The 15,350-nt window shown below is 45.3% G+C and overlaps 1 protein-coding gene across 1 annotated transcript in view; it reads left to right on the plus strand.

The window, feature by feature from the left end:
- Positions 1–15,350, plus strand: part of CFAP47 (cilia and flagella associated protein 47) — a 1,022,460-nt gene that overhangs the window by 961,357 nt on the left and 45,753 nt on the right. Inside the window, exons 62-63 of the mRNA XM_070750589.1 lie at positions 1,993–2,164; positions 6,057–6,218. Coding sequence (XP_070606690.1) covers positions 1,993–2,164; positions 6,057–6,218 — 334 coding nt within the window. The remainder of the gene's footprint in view (positions 1–1,992; positions 2,165–6,056; positions 6,219–15,350) is intronic.

Genomic DNA, 15,350 nt, shown 5'->3' on the forward strand with positions numbered 1-15,350 from the left:
TCAATCCTTCCCGTTCCATTTCTTCTTCAACAAAATCTCTACATTTGTAAATTTGATTCATCTACAAAAAAACAAAATGCTAAGTACAACTGTGCCCTCCTCCATAGTTCACAAGCAAAAGTCTCATCCATGAAGTTGGCAGTGGCTCCAGAGTCCACTACAGCACTAGCAGGGAGGGCTTGGGGTGGGTTTTTTTAATATTACCTCAGTGGCTAAGGTCAGATATCTCGTAGATCTCGGGTCATCTACTGTAGAGCTGGAACTCAGTTTGGTGCCTGCCTGGCCTAATGTCTCTTTTAGGCCAGGCTCTGGTAGTTACCTGGTAGGCTGCCTGGACCTGTTGCACTGGGTTGTGGGTTGGAAATGGAGCAGAAACTGTAGTACCACATCTCCTCTGAGGACAAGTAGGAAGGAGATGTCCAGCTTCTCCACAATAGGCCTTTCACTTGGCGTCTGGCTTTCTCGGCTTCACTCAGGTGAGGTCTGGCAGTGCCTAGGTCCATCGGCTCATCTCTGGCTATGAAAGTTGGGTGATTTCTGGGGTCTGCTGGAATCTGGGAAGCACGTCTTGGTGCAGGGCTGAGGCCATTGTTTTAGGATCTTTGGCATGGAGTCGGTACTTAGACTTTCCACTTGGTGCTGAGTTGGTTTTCCAATTGATGTTGGGGTAGTTAAAGTCCCCCATTATTGTTGTGTTATGCTTTTTGCATATTTCTGTTAGTTGGTTTGTAAAGAGATTGTCCATTGTTTCAGTTTGGTTTGGTGGACTGTAGTACAGTATACTCCTATTGTAACATTGCACTTTTTTTCTTTTATGTTAACCCATATGCTTTCTAGGGAGTTATCTTCTTTGATTGGATGTTGCTCTGTGACAGTGTAGTGGTCTTTTATCTATAGTGCAACTCCACCTCGTTTCCTGTGTGACCTATTTTTCTTGAAAAGTTTGTATCCCTTTATCTGTGTGTTCCAGTCATGTGTTTCATCCCACCAGGTTTCTGTTATTCCAATTAGATCATATTCATCCTCATGCATTAGTATTTCCAGTTTGTCCTGTTGGTTCCCTAGGTTTTGTGCATTTGTATATAGGCATTTTAGTTGTTTATGTCTGATTTTGGGTGGACATTTTTTATCCTCCAATAGATTTGTAGGCTTGACTTGTTCCCCTTCCTTATTTTGTTAATTATTCAGTCTCTTACTATGGTCACCCCTTTGGTCACTTAGTTTGGAAACCTTTTCAATTTCATAATCTTTAAATGGATGCTATTTTCTTTTTAATCCAGTCTCTGTGATGGCCCAGAGGGGGCAGAAATTCAGTGTTCATTGTGCATTTTGGTTAGCTCTGCCCGCCCTGCTGTCAGATTAATATTCTAGTAGATTTCCCTTTCAGTGTTGGGGTGGTGGTCTTAAGACTGTTTGGTTGGGCTGTTTTCTGTTGATTGTCTCTTTTGCATGGTTATCTCTTTTGCATGTATATATTGGGGGTGTCTTCACTTCTTCTAATCCCTAGGTTGAAGCATCAATCAGCCTACAGACTGTCTCTAACTTAATTTGACAGTTATAAAGAATACTATTTATAAACAGGCATTCAACTAGGCTATAATATCCTGCAAGAGATGTTTTTGTAAAATTCATTGACCTCCATGTGTTATCTCTGTCTGAAAATTATCTCTGTCTGAAGATATTATATTTTTCCAATTCAGGAATAATAAATTATAATTGAAAAATGTATTTTCCTCTTTTTTGATAAATAAAATATTTTTATGTATCGGGCTTTTGAGTTTTGACATTTTTCTACAAAATAATTTTCTACAACGAGAACAAATAAGTTATTGTAACCAACCTCTACATTGGTTTCCAATGCAAGATTTCTTTGGGGAATTGACTCATATTTCTTAATTAATTACTTTGTTCATTAAAATTTTTGCAACATTTCAAACTGTTTAAAAAGCCAAATGCATTTATATTATATGGACAATTATCTTGATTTTGCAGAATTATCCACAACAGATTACTTTATGTATGAAATTCAATTTGAATCTGAAAGAATGAATTCTCAGCTGAAATCTGCAATAGCTATAAACTTAGTAAAGGAAGAGCAAGATCTGAAAACTGGAATTGTGACCCTGATCTTTAACATAATATTTACACCCTACAAACCAACAAGGTATATTTATGATAGTATCTACCATTTACTTACTAGAATTGAAACATGAGTTTTCCTTTGTTTCCTATCTTGGATAAAAGTAAAGAGTTTATTTTTAATCCATTAATTCAACAATTTGGAGTCTGGCACATGCAAAATACAGATTTAATAAACTCTGTAAAAACCTCATAGAATTCACATGTTTATGTTAAAAACCAAAAAAGTTGTTCATGTACTGAACTATCCCCTGTATAAGGTAGCTGTAGGTATCCCAAGCAACATGTGTTGCAGTGTTTTGATACAAACTCTGCTCTTTACATGATGCACGATCCTAATACAAATTATCACAGCATATATCATTAGATCAGAACACATGTCATTTTGGTATTATCATGTTTAGAAACAGACTACTGTCTCTCTAGCTTTTTAAATGACAAATTCTAGCCATTTCAAGTCTTGGAATTTCCACTGGATAACATGGGTTTTCAGTGAACATTAATCTCAAAAGAATTTAAATATTCCAGAAATATATTGATCAATGATCGGAAGGAGTTACTATTTATATTTCAGGTTGCATTTAAATTTGAATACTGTATTTTTTGGTGTATAAGACACACCAGTGTATAAGATGCACCTAGATTTTAGAGGAGGAAAACAAGGAAAAAAGTATTCTGAACCAAATGGTGTAGTATTATATTGTTTAATAAAATTCCAGTGTTGCAGAATACCTTTTACAACCATGTATATTTTTTAAAACCATGTACACTTTTTAAAACCATGTATACTTTTTACAAACTTCAAACCTGACAGCTTCAAGACTTGTGGACTTCAACTCTCAGAATTCATCCACCAGTCATGCTAGCTCAGAAATGGGAATTGAAGTCCACAAGCCTTAAACTTGCCAGGTTTGAAGAACCTTGTACTCCTAATCCCTAACTCAAACAAACAAACAAACAAAACAAACAAACAAACGAGGACAATTACTTTTGTTAGTTGTTCCTTTAGTCACAGAAATGGCTAGTGATAGAATCATTTACAATTACAGTTCCCTGCTGAGGTTGCCTTGATATTACTAATATTACTACTATACCATGAGGTTTTCAAAGACCCCTCTCTTGACTACTCAAATTTTCACAATTGAAGTGCATGGAAATATATGGTGATGATGATAAACCTGAAATATTCCTTAAAAGGAGTGTTTCTGGAGCAGGGATCTCCAACTTTGGCAACTTTTAAGACTTGTGGACTACAACTCCCAGACTTCCTCAGCCACCTGCTGGCTGAGGAACTCTGGGAGTTGAAGCCCACGAGTCATAAAGTGGCCAATGTTGGAGACCCCTGGACCAGATGACCCACAGTACAGAGTCCCTTCCAACTCTTTCTCCCTGTGTGTGTCCCCACGTAAAGTGTAAAAACAAAACCTCATTTTCAAGACTTTCTTATTCCATTTTGCCCCTCTCCCTTTGTTTCTCTCTCTCTGAGAGGTCAGTCGTAAGGTGCCAAAAATGAAACCAAAGTGTAAAAACTTCCATTGCTTTAAGGGCCACCTAAACAATCATACCCCACCAAAGCTCGCTCAGCTTCAGGTTATTATTGACAGTATCCAATGCTCTCCACAGCCCACCTCCGCTGACATTTATGAGACTCCCTCTTTTTCAATTATCGCTTTCCCTCAGAGATAAAAAGTTCCCGCACTGCGCATTGCATCCCCCGGCGTATAAACTGTCTGAGCCTCTGCTCTGCACTTTCTCCTTTGGAGGATCTGATCGGCTTCTCCTCCCCATGGGGGCTGAGTGGGGAAATTGGTTCCTAGGGTTGCTAAGGGAAAGGGCGGTCCCCCAGGACCTGTCAGACTTTTCCCCTTGGCTGCCTTTCCATGGAAAGTTTTTGTGAAAACAGCAGGTGCAGAAAGGTGGGCTGGAGATGGAGAAAGCTGTGAGACCAAGGCTGCTCTTGTGTGGGAACAAGCATTGGTGCCCCTGGCATGTGGCAGCATGGGCGCGTGCTCAAGGAAAAGGCAGCAGTGGGAAGAGCGCATGTCCCTTTCTTCCCCCCCCCCAGAGGATGGTGAGCCAAGGAGCCCTCCCGGCAGGCCAAAAAGTGGCCTGGGCGAGCAGCTCCACCCCGCATTCAGCAGCAAAGGTGACTTTTCTGAGGCAACTTTCCCCCTTGGCTGCCTTTCCATGGTTGGAGCGACAGCGGTGGTGCTTTGGAGCTTGGATGAGCCCGTCTCCCAGGACCTGCCACCAGCCACAGGGTTACTAGTGGCTAAGGGAGCATGGGCAATCGCCTGCCTGAGCGGCTTTCTAGTGTTGGCTGTACAGCCGGCAGGGGCGAAGCTGCAGCCAATCCTCCAGTAATCACATGGCCAGTGGCAGGTCCTGGGAGACAAGCTTGTCCAGCCTCTGAAGCAATGCTGCCATCGCTCCTGCCAGCCAAGGGGAAAAGTTGCCTCAGTAGCTGCCGCAGTTTGCTGCTGGTGCAGGACAGAGCTGCCCGCCCGAGCCGCTTTTCGGCCTGCCGGGAGGGCTCCTTGGCCAATGCATGCTGGCACCCTGTGCTGCAAACAGCCGGCACCCTGCCCATCCCTGGGGCTGAGTCGCTGGCCTCCCGCATTTGGTGCATAAGACGCACCCAATTTTAAAAGCGCTCTTTTGGAGTAAAAAGGTGCGTCTTATACACCAAAAAATACAGTAGGTGAATTCAAACCCAACTTCAGCTAAATTTGAAAAAAATGACTTTGGAAAGTTTTATTTCTCATTCTCCCTTGCACTGTATCTCCAATTGTCATCAAGCTAAACTATATCTGAAAAACACTTGTGGCAATTCTGTCTCTAGTTGTGCAGAAGGGGAGTAGGATGGAAAAGTTATATTTTCTAACTATAGTTTCCTTAAGAGTATTGTGGGGTGAACTGAACCTGTAAACCTCGGGTTCATGCCGAACCCGAACCCGAACTTTTTTTAAAGTTCAGGTAAAGTTTGGGTTTGGGTTTGGCGTTCGGCCGAATACCGCGAAATGCCGCTGCCCAGGAGGAGAGTGGGGAATCCCATCATGGGATTTTCCACCTCCTTTTGCTTGTGGTGCTGCAAGCAAAAGGAGGTGGGAAATCCCACGATGGGATTCCGGGGACGGGGCTTTGATGACATGGAGAGGAGTTTCCGTGATGTCAAAGCCCCACCCCCAGAATCCCATCATGGGATTTCCCATCTCCTTTTGCTTGCAGCATCGCTGCAGCATCCTTTTATGTAAAAATAAAAGGAAGCAAAAGGAGGTGGGGAATTCCCCACCTCCTTGTTTATTTTTACAGAAAAGGATGCCGCAGTGGTGCTGCTGCTATTCGGATTCAGGTCCAGGTAAAGTTCAGGTAAATTTCGGGTTCGGGTAAAGTTCGGGTTCGGATAAAGTTCGGGTTCGGCAAACTCACCTGAACTTTACAGCAAAGTTCGGGTGAGTTCGCCAAACCCGAACTTCGTTGGGTTCGCCCAACACTACTTAAGAGTGATATCTCACCTCTGATGGAATGTAGAATTTATGGTACAATGTTATATTATTTTTAAAGTACATATCAGTTATTGGATATTATACTGTTGTCATATTATAGTTTTCTCTTCACCAGACTACTATCTAAATGTACTGTAGTTTAAGGTGAATTAGATTGCACCAATTAGTTTGGGTTTTTCATTAAATAAAGAAGCACATTAAAAATAATACAATATGTAGTTGTCAGCTGTTCCAAAGTAAGAAAGAATATACTATCTTGCCTAAGCATAATATCTGCAAGCCAATTTAGAAAAAGCTGTGTAATGCATTACGTGTTAAAGAATATAAGCTTCCATTTTACCTTCATTGTTGACTTGACTTGTGTTTCATGAAACTTTTAATGATAATTATATGTATGCTTAATTTTTTTAGGAATCCAGCAACTTTGATGATACAGCATAGCACAGGAGGCATTTGGAAATTTCCAATATTGTTTGTTGCAACAGATCCAGAAGTAGATGATATTATTGATATTGAAGCCATTGGTTTAAATAAGGAATCTGTAGTCAGCTTTAAGCTTACAAGCCAGACAAGGTACGAATATTCAAGACAAAATGTCTCATCTATTTCTTTATTAGGGTTATATGTAGACTCCAGTGACAATTGCATCATGATATAAGTAGCAGAAGCCACAATTCAATGCTTCACTGAACATTTCCTTCAGCTGTTCATATACAAGTAAGTCAGCATATACGTGAAAACAATACGTATCGGAATAAAATTCAAAAGCAGATTAACAATTGCTGTAACTGTGAAGTTATTGAATCTCTCCAAAATCCAATCCATAGTAGTTTTTAATTTTTAACTTACTATTAGATTTGTGTTTTACTTTCCTTAAGGAGGTCAAGCCAGAACATAGAGTGTTATCTTCAAAACAACCACCTGGAAAACCTCGTGATTGTGCAATGAGCAAACCCTCCTCTCCAATTATTATACAAGAATGGGATTGAGATTCTGAAATTACTATAATTCTTTCATTTCAGAGGGGAAGGAAAATGCCAAGAGCCCAATAGGGAGTGGACCAACCAAAAATGCTTGTCCTACTGTTCCAGATAAAATAGGACAAAATTGTATTTGTGTTATTATTGTGTTATGAGCAGTAAGTGTCAATGTTCCAACTGATGAATCAAAGCAAGCACAGTCAAGAAGATCCAATCTCTTAATGCAGTATTATTATTGAGTACTTCATTTTGGCACAGATGAGAGGAAAATCAGATCTAACCTTTTCCCACACAAAACCAAATAGTCAAAGTTCAGGTTCTCCCTCATTCCTTTTAAACCAGGTCACATTGTCCAAAGGAGTCTCTTGGTATTGTGAGAAAGTCTTTTGGCTCCAGTAAATACCTGCCAAAACATCATTGGCTCTCATGGTTGGCATCCTGATGTCTGAAACCTAAGTTCTATCCCCCCCCCCCCCAATAGTTCATTGGCAAGCTGAGAAGTAATAACAGTTGCAACAGCAAAAAGTGCCTTTGGAAGCTTGATGGGTGGACTCCCCTAAAACATAGGAGATACTTGGAAAACAGTAGTTATATTACTAATATCATGTACTTTGAATTCCTCCTAGAGGAATTCCTCCCTGGCTTCCGAGGGTATTTTGCATGGAATCTGCCTATTAAACAATTTGCCTTAATATTTTGGGCCTCAGTCCATTTTGCCTCAGAAAGTGGGTAACCTTTCCATTGCAACAAATATTGCAGTTTCCCTTTGTCGAGCCTAGAGTCTAAGATTCATTTTACCTCATAATGATTTTTACCCCCCACTATGATTGGGCCTGGGGACTCTTTTCCAAAAGGCCTTTAGTTAGAGCCCTGGACTGGCTTTAACCAACTTCAATGAAATATTGGGTCCACTTTTCCAGTATCTTGAACAATTTTAATTCCACCATGACTGGGTTAATCACTTTCATGATGGATAAGTTTTCTGCTGGGCAGCCTCAGTTTTAAATATTTCCTAGACAGATACATCTTCATGGACAGAGGAACTCTCCTTGGGGAGTTTGTTTTTTATCAGCTTGCTTTTTCTGACTCTCTGTTGCTTTAGGTAGGGTCTTTGTTACATTTCCCCACAAGTTTTGGAGAGAATTTACCCACTCCATTAGAGACATTGATGTGGGAGAATTTCTTGGATACTCTGGCATGGGCACAATCTCCACCTCATAGTTATTTTAAATGGAGTGCCCTATACACTACATTGTTGTAGGCAACCTCAGCAAATGCCAGGAATTCTGCCCAGTTTGATTCCTGATAGTTGTCATTGCAATGTAGTTACTCTCCTCCATTGTGTTATTTCATTCTACAGCCCCGTTTGTGCTTGGATGAAACACAGAACTGAGCCCTTAGGAGAACCTATTAGCTTTATGAATTCCAAACAGAACACAGCCATAAATTGCACCCTTCTGTCTGAGTTGATGTGCTTCAGCATTCCATGCAATTGATAGATCTGCTGCAGAAACATCTTGGTTAGTCTTTGGGCTGACAGGAGACTTGGGCAGGCTAAAAAAGTGAACTTGCTTGGAGAATAGGTCAGTTATAGTCCAGATTACAATAGTCCCCCCACCACTCTGGGAGCTCTACTATAAGGTCCGTGACTATTTCCTCCCATGGTCAGGTTGGTTCAGCCATTTGTTGTAGCAATTCGGTCTCTGTTTCATAGAAGTACAGATAGTTCAACTTTTCACATAGCCCTCTATGTCCTTTTTAATGCCTGGGCACCAGAGTTGCTGTTTAGTCAAGTGTAAGGTTTTTAAGAATGCAAAGTGACCCATATTTATTGCTGTGGCTGCGTTGCAAGATTTGTGCCCGTAACTTTTTTGGGATGTACATTTTGTCCCCTTTTCAGGCTAAGGCTCTTAGTGTCATATCTCCCCAATGGGCCACGAATCACGAATCTGTTTGCAGCTCTCTTTTTATCCTTTGAATTAAAGCCTTGCTGGGGTTGAGGGTTTGCTTCCTCATTTGCTGCCATGGTCACTTGCATGGCCAGCTGACTTGTAGGAATAATTGAGTTAACCACTTCTTCTCAAGTGCTATTATATTGGAGTATGCAGGACAGCGCATTGGCTAGGAAGTTCCCACACCCCCTGGATGTACCTCAATATGAATGAAAACTGATTGTAGTATTGAGGCCAACGCACTTGCTTGGGGAAAAGTTTGGGGGGGGTTCTTAACGTCTGTAAATTCTTTTGGTCAGTACATACTTCAAAAGGAATTTTACTGCCCTCTAAGAACTGTCTCCATGTTAGTAGTGCCCATTGCACCACAAAGGCTTATTTCTCCCACACTACCCAACACTGGCTATCTTATTCAGTTTTCAGGACAAGTAGGCACATGGTTGCAGTTTCAACTTTTTGTTCTTTTGAAGCAGAATTGCCCTCATTGCTACATTGCTGACATCCATTTGGATCATAAATGGTTCCTCGGATTGGGATACTTTAGGACTGGTTCAGTTGCAAACAGTTTCTTTAGCTTCTCCAAGGCTGTTTGACATCCCATTATCCAGTTTAGTGGCTGGCTGGACCAATGTTTTCCTCCCCCCATCTTTAGCTGTTCTCTAATTGGTAAGGCAATTTTAGCAAAGGAGAGGAAATTTTGCAATTGTTTATGGGTCTGTAGGCAGGGGTGTGCAGCAGGCACCATGGGGTGGAATGCCATTCCACCGGCAGAAATGAAGCTACGTGCGCAGCTCCAGCTGACCAGCGACAGTCACTTCCGGGATTACCCGTCTTGGATCGGTTCTCCTTTTCCCCCCCTGCTGCTGCTGCATCTGCACTCCTCGCTTTTTTCCACTTTCCTCCTTCTTGGCATCTAATGAACTTCCCTTCCCTCTCTTCTGCCCGGCTCCCCTCCAGCGTTAGGTGGCCACCTCCCAGCCTGAGGTGCAAGCGTAAGGCATGGGTGGAAGCAGCACTGATGGCATTCCTACTTCTGGTGGTCCGACGCCATGTCTGGCTGCCTGGAGAGCAAGAGGGGTCACCGCAGACTGGGGCCAGCAAGCCATGGGGGGGGGGAAGAGGAGATGAGCAAAGCAGCGAGGGTGGACCATTCCCTGCAAAGCTGGAGGGACTCCCCAGTTTACAGCGTGAAGCCCGCCTTTGCCACCCCTTCTCCTCAGTGCAGTCTCCCCATTTCAGAGCCAATGGAAACAATTGCCCCATGGCAGGGGGGAAGGCAAAGGAAGGAACCCATTTATCCACCACAGCCTCCTCCGACCCGCTTCAATCCTTGTCAACTCAATGAGGATTGAAGCGGGTAGGAGGAGGCTGTGGTGGGTAGACAGGTCCCTCCCTTCACCTTCCCTCCACTTGTTCCCAGCTGTTCTGGTCTGGCTGGCTACTCCAAGAATATGATCTTTACAGGTTTATAATTTTCAAAATAACACTTGTTTATTTACTTTCTTCCACATTGGACTTAGTCAAGCACACAGACAAAACTGCAGAGTCATAATTCTTTCTAAATGAACAGACTATCAACTTCAAACATCTCCTTATCTCTGGGTCAGGTTCACATTCTTTCTTGTTGAAAACATCAGCAAAATCCAAGATGTCTGGTGGGAGGGTGCTGGTAATCTGGGCGGGAAGTTGGACTGGGTAGGGTTGGTGTATATGGTCTACACATTGAAGACTAGGAAAAGAAATGCGATTCTGGTACCACCCAATGTGGGGGTTGTTGGTTCTTAGCCAAGCTAAGCCAAGGACTATAGGGAAATGCAGGCCTTTGGTGATATAAAATTGGGGGGGCTCTTGATGGTGTTCAATGATTAAATTGATTGGTGAAGTTAATGGGTCTGGACAATAAAACGCGGCCGTCAATGGTCTCAACTATGATAGGAGGTGTGACTGGGCACAAGAATATGGCGTGTAATCAAGCAAAAGTCTCATCCATGAAGTTGGCAGTGGCTCCAGAGTCCACTACAGCACTAGCAGGGAGGGCTTGGGGTGGGTTTTTTAAATATTACCTCAGTGGCTAAGGTCAGATATCTCGTAGATCTCAGGTCATCTACTGTAGAGCTGGAACTCAGTTTGGTGCCTGCCTGGCCTAATGTCTCTTTTAGGCCAGGCTCTGGTAGTTACCTGGTAGGCTGACTGGACCTGTTGCACTGGGTTGTGGGTTGGAAATGGAGCAGAAACTGTAGTACCACATCTCCTCTGAGGACAAGTAGGAAGGAGATGTCCAGCTTCTCCACAATAGGCCTTTCACTTGGCGTCTGGCTTTCTCGGCTTCACTCAGGTGAGGTCTGGCAGTGCCTAGGTCCATCGGCTCATCTCTGGCTATGAAAGTTGGGTGATTTCTGGGGTCTGCTGGAATCTGGGAAGCACGTCTTGGTGCAGGGCTGAGGCCATTGTTTTAGGATCTTTGGCATGGAGTCGGTACTGGACTGTCGTCTTCCATAAGCTGGTAGAGGTTGGGTAGTGTAGCAGGAGTTGTTGTTGTTATTATTATTATTATTATTATTAATTAGATTTGTATGCCGCCCCTCTCCGTAGACTCTGGGCAGCTCACAACAGTGATAAAAACAATACGTGGTAACAAATCTAATAATTAAAATCTAAAATAACAGTTTTACATTAAAAAGTCTAAAAAGTGATAAAAACAATACATGGTAACAAATCTAATAATTAAAATCTAAAATAACAGTTTTACATTAAAAAGTCTAAAAAGAAAAAAAACCCAATAGATAAAATACATACACACAGTCATATCATGCACAAAATTACATAGGAAAGGGGGGGATGTCTCAGTTCCCCCAAGCCTGATGACAGAGGTGGGTTTTAAGGAGTTTACAAAAGGCAAGGAGGGTGGGGGCAGTCCTAATCTCTGGGGGGAGTTGATTCCAGAGGGTCGGAGCTGCCACAGAGAAGGCTCTTCCCCTGGGTCCCGCCAGACGTCATTGTTTAGTCGACGGGACCCGGAGTAGACCAACTCTGTGGGACCTAACCGTCCGCTGGGATTCGTGCAGCAGAAGGCGGTCTCGCAGATATCCTGGTCCGGTGCCATGAAGGGCTTTATAGGTCATAACCAACACTTTGAATTGTGACCGAAAACTGATGGGCAACCAATGCAGACTGCAAAGTGTTGGTGTAACATGGGCATACTTACGAAAGCCCATGATTGCTCTCGCAGCTGCATTCTGGACGATCTGAAGTTTCCGAACACTTTTCAAAGTTGCCTCATGTAGAGAGCATTACAATAGTCAAACCTCAAGGTGATGAGGGCATGAGTGACTGTGAGCAGTGGTCCCCGGTCCAGATAGGGCCGCAACTGGTACACCAGGTGAACCTGGGCAAACGCCCCCCCTTGCCACAGCTGAAAGATGTTTCTCTAATGTGAGCTGTGGATTGAGGAGGACGCCCAAGTTGCTGACTCTCTCTGAGGGGGTCAATAATTCCCCCCCCCCCAGGGTAATGGATGGATAGATGGAGTTGTCGTTGGGAGGCAAATCCCACAGCCACTCCGTCTTATCAGGGTTGAGTTTGAGTCTGTTGACACCCATCAAGGACCCAACAGCCTCCAGACACCGGCACATTACTTCCACTGCTTCATTGACTATTTATTCATTTATTTATTCGATTTTTATGCCGCCCTTCTCCTTAGACTCAGGGCGCCTTACAACATGTTACCAATAGCACTTTTTAACAGAGCTAGGCTATTGCTCCCAAAAGAAGGTTGGAAGGCTGAGTCAACCTTGAGCCGGTGATGAGATTTGAACCGCTGACCTTCAGATCTACAGTCAGCTTCAGTGGCCTGCAGTACAGCACTCAACTGCTGTGCCACCCCGGCTCAGGTAACTGGACATGGGGTGGAGATGTAAAGCCGGGTATCATCCACGTACTAATGGTACCTCACCCCATGCCCTTAGATGATCTCACCAAGCGGTTTCATGTAGATATTAAATAGCAGGGGGGAGAGGACCGACTCCTGAGGCACCCCACAAGGGAGAGACCCCACTAACACCGACTGCGACCAACCAGAGAGGTAGGAGGAGAACCACTGAAGAACAGTCCCTCCCACTCCCAACCCCTCCAGCCGGCGCAGAAGGATACAATGGCCGATGGTATCGAAAGCCGCTGAGAGGTCAAGGAGCACCAGGACAGAGGATAAACCCCTGTCCCAGGCCTGCCAGAGATCATCCATCAACACTACCAAAGCAGTTTCCGTGCTGTAACCGGGCCTGAAACCCGACTGTTGAGGACCTAGATAATCAGCTTCTTCCAAGGACCGCTGGACCTGGAGCGCCACCACCTTCTCAACAAACTTCCCCATAAAGGGAAGGTTGGAGACTGGACGATAGTTATTAAGTACAGCTGGGTCCAGGGAAGGCCTCTTGATGAGGGGGCGCACAAGTGCCTCCTTATAAGGAGCCAGAAAGGACCCCCTCCCCAAGGAAGCATTGACAATATCCTGGACCCAGCTCCGTGTCACCTCCCTGCTGGCCGAAACCAGCCAGGAGGGACACGGATCCAGTAAACAGGAGGCAGAACTCACACCTCCAATGGCCTTGTCTACTTCATCAGGTGTCACCAGATCAAACTCTTCCCAGACAGGTGGACAAGTACAGGCCCCAGTCACCTCAACTGACTCATTGTCAGTCGACTCTGCTATCCAATCGGAGTTGAGGTCTGCCCAGATCCGAGTGATTTTATCAGCCAAAAATGTATTAAAATCTTCGGCACTACTCTGCAAAGGCTCCCCAACTCCCGCCTGGTTAAGAAGGGAGCAGGTCACCCTAAACAGAGTGGGTGAGATTCCACTGATGCAATCAAGGCGGCATGATGGGCTCAGGTTGCTGCTGCTTAATGCCAGATCGGTGGTAAATAAAGCTCTCCTCATCCGGGACTTAATCCTGGATGAGGAGGCCGACCTGGCATGTGTTACTGAAACCTGGCTGGGCCCAGAGGGAGGAGTTCCTCTCTCTGAAATTTGCCCAGTTGGGTTTCAGATATGGCATCAACCTCGACCCCAGGGAAGGGGGGGAGGAGTGGCTTTTATAGCCAGGGAGTGCCTTTGCCTACGTGGACTCATTGCTCCAGAGATTGCGGGTTGTGAGTCTCTCTTGATGAAGTTGGACTTAGGGGTTCAGGTGGGCTTGTTTCTCACGTACCTGCCTCCCAGCTGGGTGTCAAAAGCCCTGCCTGTGCTACTCGAGGAGGTAGCCGGGTTGGCGGTGGAGTTCCCCAGACTTATTGTCTTGGGGGACTTCAATCTGCCGTCACTTGGCGAAGCCTCTGGACTGGCTCAGGAGTTCATGGCCACCATGGCAACCATGGACCTGACTCAAGTAATACAGGGTCCGAGTCACGAGGGAGGACACGCACCCGACATGGTATTCCTCTCTGAGCAATTGAGCAATGGTCTGAGACTAAGGGGCTTAGAAGTGTTGCCTTTGTCATGGTCAGACCATTTTCTACTACGGCTTGACTTCCTGGTTCCAATCCTTCCCCGCAGGGAGGCGGAACCAATCAAGATGTTCCGCCCCAGACGCCTGATGGACCCAGAGGGCTTTCAGACGGTGCTTGGGGTTATTCCAGATGCACTCATCCACAGTTCGGCGGAGTCTCTTGCGGAAGCCTGGAACAAGGCTGCAGCAGAGGCTCTTGATCGGATTGCGCCTTTGCGACCTCTCCATGGCGCTAGACCCCATAGAGCTCCATGGTTCAACGAGGAGCTCCGGGAGTTGAAACTCCAGAAGAGACGTCTAGAGAAGCGATGGAGGAAGAGTAAGTCTGAATCTGATCGAACACTTGTAAGAGCGTTTATTAAGACTTACAAAGTGGCGCTCAAGGTGGCAAGATACGCATACCATGCCGCCTTGATTGCATCAGCGGAATCCCGCCCGGCCGCTCTGTTTAGGGTGACCCGCTCCCTTCTTAATCAGGGGGGAGTTGGGGAGCCCTTGCAGAGTAGTGCCGAGGAGTTTAACACGTTTTTCGCTGATAAAATCGCTGAGATCCGGGCGGACCTCGACTCCAATTGGAAAACAGAGTCGGCTGACAACGAGTCAGTTGAGGTGACTGGGGCCCGTACTTGTCCACCTGTCTGGGAAGAGTTTGATCTGGTGACACCTGATGAAGTGGACAAGGCCATTGGAGCTGTGAGTTCCGCCACCTGTCTACTGGATTCGTGTCCCTCCTAGCTGATTTCGGCCAGCAGAGAGGTGACATGGAGCTGGGTCCAGGAGATTATCAACGCTTCCTTGGGGAGGGGATCCTTTCCATCATCCTATAAAGAGGCGCTCGTGCACCCCCTCCTCAAGAAGCCTTCCCTGGACGCAGCCGTACTTAATAACTACCGGCCAGTCTCCAACCTTCCCTTTATGGGGAAGGTTGTCGAGAAGGTGGTGGCACTCCAGCTCCAGCGATCCTTGGAAGAAGCCGATTATCTAGGTTCCCAGCAGTCGGGTTTCAGGCCCGGTTACAGCACGGAAACTGCTTTGGTCGCGTTGATGGATGATCTCTGGCGGGCCCGGGACAGGGGTTTATCCTCTGTCCTGGTGCTTCTTGACCTCTCAGCGGCTTTCGATACCATCGACCATGGTATCCTTCTGCACCGGCTGGAGGGGTTGGGGGTGGGAGGCACTGTTCTTCAGTGGTTCTCCTCCTACCTCTCCGGTCGGTCGCAGTCGGTGTTAGTGGGGGGTCAGAGGTCGACTCCGAGGTCTCTCCGTTGT

This window comes from Erythrolamprus reginae, chromosome 4 (genome assembly GCF_031021105.1).
Source record: "Erythrolamprus reginae isolate rEryReg1 chromosome 4, rEryReg1.hap1, whole genome shotgun sequence".
Taxonomy (NCBI): Eukaryota; Metazoa; Chordata; class Lepidosauria; order Squamata; family Dipsadidae; genus Erythrolamprus; species Erythrolamprus reginae.